Consider the following 16,100-nt stretch of genomic DNA (forward strand, 5'->3'; position numbering starts at 1 on the left):
ATAGGTCATTGGGATCAAAAGCAATGGTGTTTACCCCATACAAACAATAGTAGCCATGCACGTGTGCACCCCTATATGACGTCCCACCTGTGCAAAGCTCTGATCTTCTCCCTCCTGTGGCTGATAACATAGGACAATAGCTTACACTCAGCCTTTGTTGCTCTCCGTGCGGGTCAGACCCGTCATTACTGATCCACCATTAAACAAGAAAAGCCGAGAATGAGGGGGACAATGCAGAGAAAAAAGTCACCGCAGCAACCGGAGGCGTCACCGGATTAAGGCGGCTGTGTAATTAATTGCGCTAATTAAGGGCTTTATAATAAGAGGTTGTGTCCTCGGAGCGGAGAGTCAGGGAGCGGCTGTGGCAGCGGAGTGTGAGGGGCTGCGGCTTTACAGGTAATGCTGGGAACTGTAGTTCAGCGTACGGGGGTCTCACAGCTCTCTGAGAGAAAGATGGTGCAGATGGATTTCAACATGTCTGATCGTTCTGTTCAAAGGGAAAAATAGGATTGTGGCAGCCGTTTTCTTATCACACCCAATCTGAGAGTTCATGATAATAGGGGTGGGATGCGGGGGGTCAAGAAAATGCCTGTTGGCTGAAGTTTTAGCTGATGGGTAGGAATGTGCCCCTGCCAATAATTAATGTCCACCCTTACATGTCCACCTCTCATCTGCGTTGTTTCCCATCTTTCCTCGCATCCTGAGTGGTTCATATATTCGCTGCATTTTTGAGGAGTTGTCCCCGGTTTGGCTTCAGACGTCTCTGTAGATTTTTGTGTGCACCAGTGAGCTCAGGATGAGCAAGTCCTGGTTAGTTTGTTGAGGGCTTAGTACACTATAGGCAGTCTATGGGGAGGAGGATTACTTTAGGTAAGCAGAAGGTAAAGCTTCGCCCCCTCCCTGCGGCGTGGTATAAGGAGGTTGTGCATGCAGTATAGCAGTACAGCACTTCCAGGCGGGATTACTCCAGCACAGCGGATTACTCTCTGGCACAGTAGATCCCGCCGTGTGAATAGCTTGTTGTTCAGCCGTATCTCTCCTCTGATCTGTAGGTGATTATCCAGGTCATGTCTGGACAGGACTGTTTGCTCAGCGCAGTTTATCATGTGCTGAGCTATCTGTGTAACCAGGTACTTACTGCTGTGTATCAGGAGGAAGGGCCCAAACCAGACCCTAAAAGAGAGAGGGGAAAACTGCCTGTACCAATTCAGAATAGGGGGTAAAGTTTTAGTCCAATCAGCAGGGGCTTATATTTTAGGTGCACATACCCGAACATCTGTGGGGACTTTTGAGCATTTCTGAGGTCAGACCCTGATGTTGGGTAGAGGCCAGGCTCACAGTCTCCATTCTAGGTGTTGGTTGAGCCTGAGGTCATGTGCGGCCAGTCATGTTTTTCCATCAAATTTCCCAACCACGTCTGTATGACCCTTGTGCACTGGGCACAGTCTTGGGGAACAGAAAAGGGTCTTCCCCCAAACTGTTCCCACAAAGCAGGAAGCTAAAATTATCCACAATGTCTTGTGCTGAAGAACAAAGGGCCCAATGCCGACTCCTGATAACAAGCCAATAGGGTTATCCTCCTCCACCATCTCTACAGAGGCACAATGCAGTCAGGGGGTAACGTTCTCCTGGAATCACCAAACCCAGACTCCTCCAGACGCCAGATAGAGAAGTGCGATCAGTCACTGCACAGTACATGTCTCCTCCAACGTCCAGTGGTGGCAGCTTTACACCTCTCCATCCAACGCTCGGCATTGTGCTTGGTGATGTATGGCTGCATGCAGCTGCTCGGCCATGAAGCTCCAGGTGGGGGCGCAGTGTTTGTGCTGATGTTATGCTAGAGGAGGTCTGGACTCTGTAGTTATGGAGTCAGCAGAGCGTCAGTGACTTTTCTGCTGTCTGCTCCTCAGCACTCGGCCCCCCACTTTGCATCGTTATGCGGTCTCCAATTTGTAGCTGAGTTGCGCTTCCTTCCACTTCTCAATAATATCACTCACAGGTGATGTGGGAAGATTTAGAAGGGAAGAAATGTAATGAACGGACTTGTTACCCCAGTGGCTCCGATTACAGGATCACGTTGGTATCAGTGAGCTCTGCCCCACCACACGGCAGATGGCAGGGCGAGGATGCAAATGTTATATACTAGAGGAGCAAGGGGCCGGATGTTATACATCGGGGAAGGGGGTGCAGAGGTTATACACACTGGGGTGTGAGGGGCCGGATGTTATACACTGGGGGCAAGGGACTGTAGGTTATACACTGGGGGCGAGGGTCCGGAGGTTATACACTGGGGGGTGGGCAATTGACCGGAGGTTATACACTGGGGGGGGCGAGGGGCCGGATGTTATACACAGGGGGAGAAGGTTATACACTGGGGGGGGGCGAGGGGTCAGATGTTATACACTGGGGGGGGGCGAGGGACCGGAGGTTATACACTGGGGGGGGCGAGGGACCGGAGGTTATACACTGGGGGGCGAGGGGCCGGAGGTTATACACTGGGGGGGGTGAGGGGCCAGATGTTATACACTGGGGGGGGGCGAGGGGCCAGATGTTATACACTGGTGGGTGAGGGGCCGGATGTTATACACTTGGGGGTGGGGGGGGGGCAAGGGGCCGGAGGTTATACAGTGGAGGGGGCGAGGGGCCGGATGTTATACAGTCATGGCCAAAAGTTTTGAGAATGACACCAAAATTATATTTTCACATGATCTGCTGGCCTCTGGTTTTTATTAGTGTTTGTCTGATGTTTATATCACATACAGAAATATAATTGCAATCATATTATGAGTACCAATAGGTTATATTGACAGTTAAAATGAGTTAATGCAGCAAGTCAATATTTGCAGTGTTGCCCCTTCTTCTTCAAGACCTCTGTAATTCTCCCTGGCATGCTCTCAATCAACTTTTGGACCAAATCCTGACTGATAGCAGTCCATTCTTGCATAATCAATGCTTGCATTTTGCCAGAATTTGTTGGTTTTTGTTTGTCCACCCGTCTCTTGATGATTGACCACAAGTTCTCAATGGGATTAAGATCTGGGGAGTTTCCAGGCCATGGACCCAAAATCTCTATGTTTTGTTCCATGAGCCATTTTGTTATCACCTTTGCTTTATGGCAAGGTGCTCCATCATGCTGGAAAAGGCATTTTTGGGCGCCAAACTGCTCTTGGACAGTTGGGAGAAGTTGCTCTTGGAGGACATTCTGGTACCATTCTTTATTCATGGCTGTGTTTTTAGGCAAGACTGTGAGTGAGCCGATTCCCTTGGCTGAGAAGCAACCCCACACATGAATGGTTTCAGGATGCTTTACAGTTGGCATGAGACAAGACTGGTGGTAGCGCTCACCTCTTCTTCTCCGAATAAGCTGTTTTCCAGATGTCCCAAACAATCGAAAAGGGGATTCATCAGAGAAAATGACTTTGCCCCAGTCCTCAGCAGTCCACTCCCTGTACCTTTTGCAGAATATCAGTCGGTCCCTGATGTTTTTTCTGGAGAGAAGTGGCTTCTTTGCTGCCCTCCTTGAAACCAGCCCTTGCTCAAAGAGTCTCCTCCTCACAGTGCGTGCAGAAGCACTCACACCAGCCTGCTGCCATTCCTGAGCAAGCTCGGCACTGCTGGTAGTCCGATCCCGCAGCTGAAACAGTTTTAAGATACGGTCCTGGCGCTTGCTGGTCTTTCTTGGGCGCCCTGGAGCCTTTTTGACAACAATGGAAGCTCTCTCCTTGAAGTTCTTGATGATGCGATAGATTGTTGACTGAGGTGCAATCTTTGTAGCTGCGATACTCTTCCCTGTTAGGCCATTTTTGTGCAGTGCAATGATGGCTGCACGTGTTTCTTTAGAGATAACCATGGTTAACTGAAGAGAAACAATGATACCAAGAACCAGCCTCCTTTTAAAGTGTCCAGTGATGTCATTCTTACTTAATCATGACTGATTGATCGCCAGCCCTGTCCTCATCAACACCCACACCTGTGTTAATGGATCAATCACTAAAACGATGTTAGCTGCTCCTTTTAAGGCAGGACTGCAATGATGTTGAAATGTGTTTTGGGGGTTAAAGTTCATTTTCTGGGCAAATATTGACTTTGCAAGTACAGTAATTGCTGTTAAGCTGATCACTCTTTGACATTCAGGAGTATATGCAAATTGCCATTACAAAAAATGAAGCAGTAAACTTTGGAAAAACTACTATTTGTCTCATTCTCAATACTTTTGGCCATGACTGTACACTGGGGGGGGGGGGGTGAGGGGCCGGAGGTTATACACTGGGGGGTGAGGGGCCGGAGGTTATACACTGGGGGGGGCGAGGGGCTGGATGTTATACACTGGGGGGGTGAGGGGCCGGATGTTATACACTGGGGGGGGTGAGGGGCTGGATGTTATACACTGGGGGGGTGAGGGGCTGGATGTTATACACTGGGGGGTGAGGGGCCGGATGTTATACACTGGGGGGGGGTGAGGGGCCGGATGTTATACACTGGGGGGGGTGAGGGGCCGGATGTTATACACTGGGGGGGGGGGGGGGGGGGCGAGGGGCCGGATGTTATACACTGGGGGGTGAGGGGCTTGATGTTATACACTGGGGGGTGAGATGCTGGATGTACAGACACAACTCTAGGAGCGTCGGACATGTTGGTTGCCTCCAGCTTCCCAGAAGCAGATGGAAGTTATAACCTTGTGGCCAGAATGGCTTCTGTCTCTGGGGGGCAGCACTTTGTGACACTCACATATTACACTACTTTTCCTGGCAGATGGGTTCTGTCTTTTCCCATGTTTTCGTGCCTCCTTTCTCGTGCCCTGGTTACCCTTTGTGGTCCCAGGCTTCACCCTTTGTGGTCCGGGCTTTCCCCTGTGAATGGAGCGCGCCCTCACCGGAGCCGCTCGACTCTATTTATTGACATAAAGGCTTAGTTGTCAGAGCGCAGGTGACACATGACAGATTCTCCTCGTCCAGGTACACACAGCGCAGTATTTACCAGGAGCCGTGTCTCCAACACAACGCCGCTGTGCCGCTGCTGGAGAGGGGAGCACCACCGGCCACCATGGCATCCAAGACCAGTGGGAAGAGGGCCTCTGTGGCCAGCGTGCGGATCAGCCTGGACAACGCCGACAAAGCGGGACAGAAAATGGTAAAGTGTGTGACTGAGCTGTAGCATTATAATGTCTGCTGTAGAGTTATAAGCTTATTATATCGCTGATTGCAGCACAACCGCAATGAGTAAGTCGGACATTCGTGGTCTGATGTGCGGCCGGGGGTCTCCTGTTCCAAGCTCAACAGTATAATTTGGGGTCAGGAGGGAGACCCCCGGCCGGCTCAGCCTTGACGCTCCATATTTAGACCATGAATTGTGCTGCAGTTTGCTGGAGCCACATTATATCATGAGACTGAACACAGCACTGACCTTATTACACAGACTGGAGCATTATAGCCATATATCAGGTCTGCGGTGAGCGCTGCACTATTATCACCCTATAACACAGAACCAAAACCGAGGTGATAAAGAGGTAGTGTGTAATAACATTATTACAGGCGTGACGTTATACAGAAGCACAGAGGAGACTATAGGCTCGTACAATGTAATACTGTAGTGTGGGGGGGTAATTAAGTCAATTAATTTTCCTGAGGGGCCACACTAATAGGCTGAAATAAATTCTGCTCAGTATTAATATTAACATATTAAGTATCACTATTTTATATAATATTAATTGTATCACTTAATATTGATCAGAATTAAGTATGCTGACATCCCCCTATATACCATATGCCCCGCACACAGCCCACTATATACAGTATGAGCCCCCACACAACCCCCTTATATACAGCATGATCCCACACAGACCTCCGATATACAGTATGAGCCCCCACACAGACCTCCGATATACAGTATGAGCCCCCACACACAGCTCCCCTATATACAGCATGAAACCCCACACAGCCCTCTATTTACATTATGAATCCCCACACAGCCCCCTATATACCATATGAACCTGCACACAGCCCCCCTATATACCGTATGAGCCAAAACACAGCCCCCTACATACAGTATGAATCCCCACACAGCCCCCTATATACAGTCCTGCTCATCGTTATTGGCACCCATGAAGTTTAAGTGCATAATAAAGTTAAACAGTTTTTTGGATAGAGACTTGTGTTAAATACAAAAGAGCAAATGATAAACAATAATTTAAAACAAAAAAACAATTGGAGGGACAAATAGAGAAACCTAAAGCTTACTAGGATACTGGTATTGGCCCCCTTTACATTCATTTAGTATGGAAACACATTTTGACTCGCCTGTAGTAAATCACAAAAGAGATTCACCTGTGATTAATTGTCGGTATCAATGTGACATGAATTAGCCAATGAATGATAACTTCAGTGTTTTAATAAGCCACATGGTAGGCCATGTTCCTTTGTCACAATGGTGAAGACAAAGGAGCTCTCTGAAGACATCAGAACTGCTATTATTAGCAAACACAAGACTTCCAAAGGGTACAAGGCCATCTCCAAAGACCTTGGTATCCAAGTTTCAACAGTGCTCAATGTTATTAAGAAGTTTGCCAAGCATGGAACCATCAAGAACCTCCCTGTACATGGGGGGAAGAGGAAAATTGACAAGAGATGTCTTTGAAGGTTGGTGCGAATGGTGGAAAAAAACACAACGTTATACCTGGAACAGTTTGGGGTCATGGTTTCAACAAGTACGATACGCCACACACTAAACCAAGCAGAAGCTTTATGAGCAAATGCCAAGGAAGAAACCATTGCTGAAGAAAAGACATAAAAAGGAACGACTGATCTTTGCCAAAGAGTAACTTGACAAACCACAATCCTTCTGGGAAAATGTTCTGTGGACAGATGAAACAAAAATAGAGCTTTTTGGCAATGCAAAGTTTGCTTACAGACAGCACAATGAAGCTTATAAGGAAAAGAACACCTTACCAACAGTTAAGCATGTTAGAAGATCCATAATGCTGTGGGGTTGCTTTGCTGTGTCTGGTAGTGGAGGCCTTGACCTTATCACAGAAATCATGAAATCAGAGAATTAGCAAGAGATTTTAGATAAAAATGTCCTACCCAGTGTAAGGTTTAAGTTGAAGATCATGGTTGAAAAAGAAAAAATGGACTGTTTTAAAATGGCCAGCAATAAGTCCTGACCTCAATCCCATTGAAAATCTTTGGGGTGAGCTGAAATCTGCCATTGGGAAAAAGAACCCTGCAAACATTCAAGAGCTTGAACAAACTGCAAAGGAAGAGTGGGGGGAAATTCCAGCTGAGAAGAGCAAGAAGCTTATAGATGGCTACAAAAAATGTCTGGAGGCTGTCAGCAATGCCAAAGGGTGTGCAAACAAGTATTCATTAGGGGGGCAACCAAGTATTCATTAGGGGGCCTTTATTGCTGCACATGCTGTTTATTCTGTTTCTTCTTTGTTTTTCAACTTCCAGGTTGCAATTTCAATGTTTTATTGTGGTATTACTTTGGGCCACTAATTAAAAAATCCTGAGGATATAACTTTGGTACATTTCCATTTATTTCTGAAAATATTGTACATTCTATGAAAAAATGAAGGGGTGCCAATAATGGAGAACAGCATGAGCCTACACAGCCCTACTATATACAGTATGAGCCCCAACACATAGCTCCCCTATATACAATGAAACCCCCCTATATACAGCATGAGTTCCCACATTGCCCCCTATATACAGAATGATCTCCCATATAGACTCCTACATACAGTATGAGCTCCCACATAGCCTCCTATATACAGTATGAGCTCCCACATAGCCCCCCTATATACAGTATGAGCTCCCACATAGCCCCCTATATACAGTATGAGCTCCCACATTGCCCCTATATACAGTATGAGCTCCCACATAGCCCCTATATATAGTATGAGCTCCTACATAGCCCCCTATATACAGTATGAGCCCCCACATAGCCCCACTATAGAGTATGAGCTCCTACATAGCGCCCTATATACAGTATGAGCCCCCACATAGCCCCACTAAGCCCCCTATACACAGTATCTGGCCACACATATTAGAAAAAAAACATATACCTCTCTCCTGTTCCCCGGGCGCTCTGCTCCTGTCTTTTCTGTGCGCACTGACGCTCCGCACGGCAGATGAGAGACGAGATGCAGTGACGTCATGGCATCTGCTGTTGCACACACTGAATAGTGGAAGAAGGATTTAGCGGCTCCCTCATCCTCCATTATATTCACTACTAACTAACTGCATCTAGAGGATGGAGACAGCAGTGAAATCGGGACGTCGGGGTGGGGAAAGCGGCTGCAAGGTGCGGCCCGTGGGCCAGAATAAGCAACGTATGATTATATTGCACCCGGGACTTCTGAGCGAGTATATATAATAATGCCGCACTTCTCCCATGTGCAGCCTATGAGGAGTAAGCCCTTCCTGGGCAATGTGTCCATCAGTAATCAAGCATCGTGGAGTCTTACTGGTCTGCTCGCTGCCCAAAGGATGACCAAGAACCTGAAGGTAAGTTCTATGCCTGTGTGTGTGTGTGTGTGTGTGTGTGTATATATATATATGTGTGTGATACAAGGCTATAATCATCCTCTATTAGCCAAGGAATAGCTATAGTGTCTCTCACTCTGGAGGATCTGGCATGTCCATGTATTATTGCTGAGGGAATAAATTGCTGAGACTTCTGCTTTAAAGAGGAACTAAACTTTTTTTATTATTATATTTTTTATTTTATTTTTAATAATTGTATCCGTCATCCGTCGTTATGAAACTTTACATATCACTTTTATTAGTAGATTTTTCTTAATTTCAGTGAAAAAAAAAATTGGATGTGTCTTCCAAACCCTTGTTTTTGCCCAGTCTATGTGCTTGCCTTCAGCTGCATGGACGTACTCATTTGGAGTACAGATGATGGCAGTGATAGGTCACTACCTCTGGGGGAGAAGCTCAGAGGAGGAGACAGTTGCTGACCCATCACTGCCATCATCTGTACTCCAAATGAGATATCAGTGCAGCTGAATGCAGACAAATAGGGGAAAAGTTGGATTTGGCAGCCACTTACATTTATTTGTTATTTTTTTTTTACTGAAATGAAGACAAATCCCCTAATAAAAGTAATGTGCAAAGTTACATAACCTTCCATGCTGCACAAAATGATTAAAACAAAGTTTAGTTACTGTTTAAAACTTTCACAACTTTTCTACAACTTTTTTTTTTTAATAGATTCTATGTAATGCTTTATTTCCCCTCTGGGGGTGCTGCAGGGAAGATGAGCACTTCCTGCTAAGTTATCCTACCAATTTGAGCTGATCATTGGAGGTCGCAGTAAAAAAAAAAAAAAAAGGTATATGGATTGGAAGGTCAGTGCCACAGTTGGAAGGTTTGGTATTCTGGTCATGAACCAGGATGATTTGGATGAACTTGTGATACAAGGGAGTAATTTGGCCGGCAGTCATGAGGGCTCTGTCCGGCAATGAGTGACGGGCTGTGTCTCCAAATTGGTCAGAGAGAACAAAGTATAAGGTTTTATTTTACACTATGAATATTTAGATATTTTGTAATACCACTATTAACCAGTAGGGGTCAGCACTTATTCACGCCACTGCCTAGAAAGAGTTCATTTTTTCCATAGCTACATTATGTAGCAGTGGAGACAGCGACACCTGCAGGCTATAAAAGGGAAATAATAAAAGGAATACACTGTATATTATCATACAAAAGTGCTTACTGCAGATAAATGACGGACTGCGGCTTCAGATATTCATGAGATAATGGGCAGCATGATGGCGGACCTCTGCAGGGGGAGCTGCGTTCATCTACAGGAGTGATTATGGAACCAGTCCTGGAGTCCGGTCCATATTCACTGCTCTGTGCCCACATCTCATTTTATCTGCACTAAAACATATTCCCTGGTACTGTGTATAGGGGCCATGCAGGTTGACTATTTATAGAAGCACTGTTTATAGGGGTATATTGGGTTATTCTCTATCTGACACTATCAGGCATATGGGCACTGCATGTGTAATCACTCTCAGACTGACACTGATTATGGGGACATTCTCTGCTTTGTATTCTTAATATCAGCAGTCTTTGGCTACCAACAGTTTATAGGGACAATTCCTGTCTGGCAATGTTTATAGGGAAACATTAGCATTGGCGGTCAATCTCAGACTGGCACTTTTTTAGTGAGATACTGTGTATGTCCTTGCTCTCAGTCTAGCACTGTTTATAGGGACAGCCTGGATGACTCTCAGACTATTTAGAGGGAAATATTGACACTGCTTATGTGATCACTCTGTCTGACACTGGTTATAGGGGCACATTGGCATTGCTTATGTGATCACTCTGTCTGACACTGGTTATAGGGTTACTCTGCCATTGCTTATGTGATCACTCTCTGTCTGACACTGGTTATAGGGTTACTCACCCATTGCTTATGTGATCACTCTGACACTGGTTATAGTGTGACTCTGTCATTGCTTATTTGATCACTCTCTGACACTGGTTATAGGGTTACTCTGCCATTGCTTATGTGATCACTCTCTGGCTGACACTGGTTATAGGGTTACTCTGTCATTGCTTATGTGATCACTCTCTGTATAGCACTTATTATAGGGGGTACTTTGATACTCATTATGTGATCTCTCTTTGTCTGACGCTGGTTATAGGGGCATTTTGGACCTGCTTATGTGATCACAGTGAGGCTGGAGGGGCACTGCTTATATCATCACTCTGTCTGAAACTGGTTATAGGGCATTATAGCACTGCTTACGTGATTACTCTCAGGCTGACACTGATTAGAGGGGCACTCTTAGACTGGCACTTTGCTTTCTATCTGCCATTCTTTATAGTAATACCCCTTTGCTGGCACTATTAGCGATGGCACTTTTAATGTGGACGAGTTTACGAGCACTCTTAATTGGCACACTTTGTGGCTGGCACTGTATCTAGGAGCACTGAGTCCAGCACTGTTTATGGGGGTGACCTCAGCTGTGTAAATGTAGGTGCCATGCTGTAGTCAATGGCTTCTTTGAGCTTAAATCTCCCTGTTCTTGATGATGGCAGCCATGTTGTTCTCATCCCCTTGTGTCTCGGTTAGGAGAGACGAGCCCAGAAGGTGGCGCTGGTGAAGAAGATTGAAATAGTAGAACCGCAGGTGAGTGCCGCCATCTTGCCCATTGGGCAACATAGCAGAAAGAAACGATCTCCAGGGTGGCAGGGGCGCCGTTTTCGATCATGGTCAGGGGTAGAAATTATATATACTGTATACCCTCGAAGACACCAGATGTGGCCCCCACCTATGAATTCCTCATAGACCTCCTCTCAGATCGGTCACTTTCCTCCTTCCGGGTGATATACATACGTGTGTTGAGAACGCCTCGATGGCGGCTGACATTGTATACGCGGCACAGCTCCCGGGCCCATGCTGTCGTTGGCATGGCGACAAGATTTGCCATCGTTCTGAGTTCTGCAGTGCAAAAGCAGAAACTCAGAACTTCATCAAATTCTGTAGTCATGGCAACAATAGCACGTAACCGGGTGACATTTTTTTTTTTTTTTGCAGTTCTGAAGTAAAGCAAACATTTAAATTTTACTTAAAGGGCCCATTTATTACATAAGAGGTCATTTCTCCCAAAATAATGAATGCTTTTTCTTAACGCCCTGCTGAACCGAAGAAATATGGATATTTATAGATCTCTGATCAGTCCACTCTCCTAGCATTTGTAATGCTACTTACTCAGGGTTGGTGGCAAAAAAACAGGGGAAGAGAGTGACTGGGGGGCCGCACTCCACCTGGGCCCAGGGTGACTGGGTCACCGCCCTCTGCTCGGACCCAGGGTGACTGGGTCACCACCCTCTGCTCGGGTCCAGGGTGACTGGGTCACCGCCCTCTGTCTGGGCCCACGGTGACTGGGGGGGGCCACCCTCTGTCCGGGCCCAGGGTAACTGGGGGGGGGGGGCGCACTCTGCCTGGGCCCAAGGTGACTGGGGAGGCCACACTCTGCCTGGGCCCAAGGTGACTGGGGAGGCCACACTCTGCCTGGGCCCAGGGTGACTTGGGGGCCACACTCTGCCTTGGCCCAGGGTGACAGGGGCGACAAACTCTGACTGGGGGGCCACACTATGCCCGGGCCAAGGGTAACTGGGGGGGGCCATCCTCTGTCCGGGCTTATGGTGACTGGGGGCCGCCCTCAGCTTAGGCCCAGGGTGACTGGGGGGGGCGCACTCTGTCTGGGCCCAGGGTAACTGGGGGGGCCGCCCTCTGCTCGGGCCCAGGGTAACTGGGGGGGCCATCCTCTGTCCGGGCTTATGGTGACTGGGGGCCACCCTCAGCTTAGGCCCAGGGTGACTGGGGGGGCCGCACTCTGTCTGGGCCGAGGGTGACTGGGGGGGCCGCCCTCTGCTCGGGCCCAGAGTGACTGGGGGGGCCACCCTCTGTCCGGGCTTATTGTGACTTGGGGCCGCCATCTGCTTGGGCCCAGGGTGACTGGGGGGGGGCGCACTCTGTCCGGGCCCAGGGTGACTGGGGGGGCCGCACTCTGCCTGGGCCTAGTGTGACTGGGGAGGCCACACTCTGCCTGGGCCCAAGGTGACTGGGGAGCCACACTCTGCCTGGGCCCAGGGTGACTTGGGGGCCACACTCTGCCTGGGCCCAGGGTGACTTGGGGGCCACACTCTGCCTGGGCCCAGGGTGACAGGGGCGACAAACTCTGACTGGGGGGCCACACTATGCCCGGGCCAAGGGGGACCGGGGGCTGCCCTCTGTATGGGCCCAGGGTGACTGGGGGAGCCACCCTCTGCCCAGGGTGACTGGTGGGCTGAACTCTGACTGGGGCCAGGGTGACTGGGGGGGCCGCACTCTGCCTTGGCCCAGGGTGACTGGTGGGCTGAACTCTGACTTGGGCCAGGGTGACTGGGGGTCTTCACTCTGCCTGGGCCCAGGGTGACTGGTGGGCTGCACTCTGCCCAGGCTTTGATTTGCAGAACCCAACATACGGTATGTATAGAGAGTGCTCAGGAGCCATGTTATATGGCCGCCACCCAGTGCTCCGATCGCAGCAATTTAACCTCTTTAGATGCCGCTGACAATAGTAACCGCAACATTTAGGAGGTTTGAAATACGTCTGAGTCCCCTAGAGGGGACAAATAAAAATGAAAAAAAAATACAAAATTATAAAAGTCCATATCACCGCCTTTTTCCTGTAATTAAAATCCAAAATATGAAAAAATATATCAAAATAAATAATAAAAATATTAAATAATTAAAAAAGAAATAAGAAAAAAATATATTTGTTATCGCCGTGTGTGCAATCGAAATGGCAAAATCACAGATTTTTAAGGATTTTACACCCCCCACCCAAAAAAATGGAATAAAATGATTTTGGAGAAGTCGTATGGATCAAAAAGTGGTGCCTATAAAAGACTACAGCTCATACCGTAAAAAAACACCCTGATATAATGGTATCAAAGAAGAAATTAAAACGTTATATTTATTGAAGGCGAAGAGGGGCCCTCTGAGACGACTTCGCCATGTACTGACCTATTTCTGCTTTCTCTAACCCCCCCAGCCTCCGTCATTTGCCTCCCGGCCACCAGAGAAGGTCCAGGTCTCCGCCATAAGGAACATTCTGGAAAGCTATCTCCCATTACGGTTGGGGGACACCACCTATGAGCCCCAAAAAGTGCCATCGCTAGTGAAGGAGATCAGCGAGGAGATCAGGAGCCAGGTGAAGAAGGTCTTACCTGCACGATACAAGATGCTATGTGTGGCCACCATGGGCGAGAGGGGTCAGGAAGACATCAAAGTGGTCAGCCGCTGCCTCTGGGACCCCCATGCTGACAATTATGCAGCTCACGTGTACCAGAATGATAGTCTGTTCTGTGTGGTGTCTGTATACATGGTATTCTGCGAGTGACACTGTGTGGGCCTGCTATGTGGCCGTCACTATATGTCCTGTCTGTCGTCAATGCCACCCCGGCCGTGGACCCAAGGACATTACTCTGCCCGCCGCATACAAAGAAACTATGGAGGGAAAACAGACTTGTCAGACTCTGCTGTCTCTAGTAGTTATGGGGAAATGGAGTTTTCAGATGCTCTTAAAGGGTTAATCAGGGGGCACTAATGATGCCCATCACACAGCCCCCTGTATTGGAGTCTGGTGGGCTGCGCGCAGCATCAAATGTCCAGCTAAGACGGACACTATGGGGCATAACGTCAGCGAAAAGTCATATATATATATGTAACTACCCCGAAAACCGCTACCAGCCCCCCCCCACCCCCCACGTCTGGACATCACACGAATATCTCACCATGAATCTAATGTGTAAGACGTCCCAATAAACCTTCAGGGTCTGGTTACAGATCCAGTGTCCGGTGCTCAGTTATCGGCTGTGATGTGGGATCAGATTTATTCTCCAGAATAGAAATCCCCGACCTTTATGAATAGAAGTGTTTGTGACCAGCTGCCAATGGAAAGCTGGAGAACGAGGGGCGTAGTGGTACCTCAAATATCAACGTGTCCATATCCTGCACCCCAAGTGTCATCATCTCATCCTGCAGCCAGAGTGTCAGCGTCATCATCTCATTATCCTGCACCCCGAATGTCAGCGTCATTATCTTGTATCCTGAGTGTCATTATCCTGTACCCCAAGTGTCATTATCCTGTACCCCGAGTATCAGTGTCATTATCCTGTACCCCAAGTGTCATTATCCTGTACCCTGAGTGTGTGTCATTATCCTGCACCCCGAGTGTCAGCATCATTATCCTGTACCCCGAGTGTCAGTGTGATTATCCTGTACCCCTAGTGTCAGTGTCATTATCCTGTACCCCAAGTGTCAGTGTCCTTATGCTGCACCCCGAGCGTCAGTGTCATTATCTTGCACCCCGAGTGTCAGCGTCCTTATCCTGTACCCCAAGTGTCAGTATCATTATCCTGTACCCCAAGTGTCAGTGTCATTATCTTGCACCCCGAGTGTCAGCGTCCTTATCCTGTACCCCAAGTGTCAGTGTCCTTATCCTGTACTCCGAGTGTCAGCGTCATTGTCCTGTACCCCGAGGGTCAGCGTCATCGTCCTGTACCCCAAGTGTCAGTGTCCTTATGCTGCACCCCGAGCGTCAGTGTCATTATCTTGCACCCCAAGTGTCAGTGTCCTTATCCTGTACTCCGAGTGTCAGCGTCATTGTCCTGTAACCCAAGTGTCATTATCCTGTACCCCGAGTGTCAGTGTCATTATGCTGTACCCCGAGTGTCATCATCCTGTACACCGAGTGTCAGCGTCATTATCCTGTACCCCGAGTGTCATTAACCTGTACCCCGAGTGTCAGCGTCATTATCCTGTACCCCGAGTGTCAGCGTCATTGTCCTGTACCCCGATTGTCAACGTCATTGTCCTGTACCCAGGGGGTCAGCGTCATCGTCCTGTACCCCGAGGGTCAGCGTCATCGTCATCGTCCTGTACCCCGAGTGTCAGCGTCATCGTCCTGTACCCCGAGTGTTATTATCCTGCACCCCGCGTGTCAGCGTCATTGTCCTGTACCCCGAGTGTCATTATCCTGTACCGGACCAGTGCCGCTGCTTCATTTTTCCGCTGGCTCAAACAGAATGTCAAGGCTGCAACTGATCAGTCATCACTGATTGACTGTAGCCGTCATGTATTGCCCCATTGAGGGAGCTTTCAAAAATAGTGGAAACCCCCTTTAAGATCCCACTATGTCTTCACTAGAAATAAATGAGCGAAACCGCGACAATCCGCCCCGGACCCTTCTCCGCTGGTATCAAACATCGCAGCCACGGACATGGCGCACTGGGATACAGGGACCGGTTTATCTCCACTGCACGGTCACAATAACTGCCCCCTAGTGGTCAGGAACTGTGATGGCGCGTCAACACAACAGGACAAGGCAGCTGCTGTCAGTCACGGGTGTCATCAAAGCAGAAAACGGTGCAGGATGTCCCTCAGCATGTGGTTACTATGGTGACCAACTGACACACAGCTGTGCCTTAACCCCCCTCCCCCGGTCTAATGCTGTTAAGCCTCCATCGCTGATCCCAGTGCCTGTTACAGCCTGTCACATCAACAGCGCTGCTGCCAATCACTGAGCTCAA

The 16,100-nt window shown here is 48.4% G+C and overlaps 1 protein-coding gene across 1 annotated transcript; it reads left to right on the forward strand.

The window, feature by feature from the left end:
- Window positions 1–305: 305 nt before the first annotated feature.
- LOC141166971 (dynein light chain Tctex-type protein 2B-like) lies at window positions 306–15,481 on the forward strand. Its single transcript, XM_073654218.1, has 5 exons — window positions 306–396; window positions 4,956–5,130; window positions 8,400–8,504; window positions 11,092–11,148; window positions 13,562–15,481. Exons 2-5 carry the CDS (start codon window positions 5,044–5,046, stop codon window positions 13,907–13,909), a joined length of 597 nt encoding a protein of 198 aa, XP_073510319.1. The 5' UTR covers window positions 306–396; window positions 4,956–5,043; the 3' UTR covers window positions 13,910–15,481.
- Window positions 15,482–16,100: the final 619 nt, after the last annotated feature.

Source organism: Phyllobates terribilis, unplaced genomic scaffold (assembly GCF_046119375.1).
Source record: "Phyllobates terribilis strain yellow unplaced genomic scaffold, ASM4611937v1 Scaffold_11__3_contigs__length_659146591, whole genome shotgun sequence".
NCBI lineage: Eukaryota > Metazoa > Chordata > Amphibia > Anura > Dendrobatidae > Phyllobates > Phyllobates terribilis.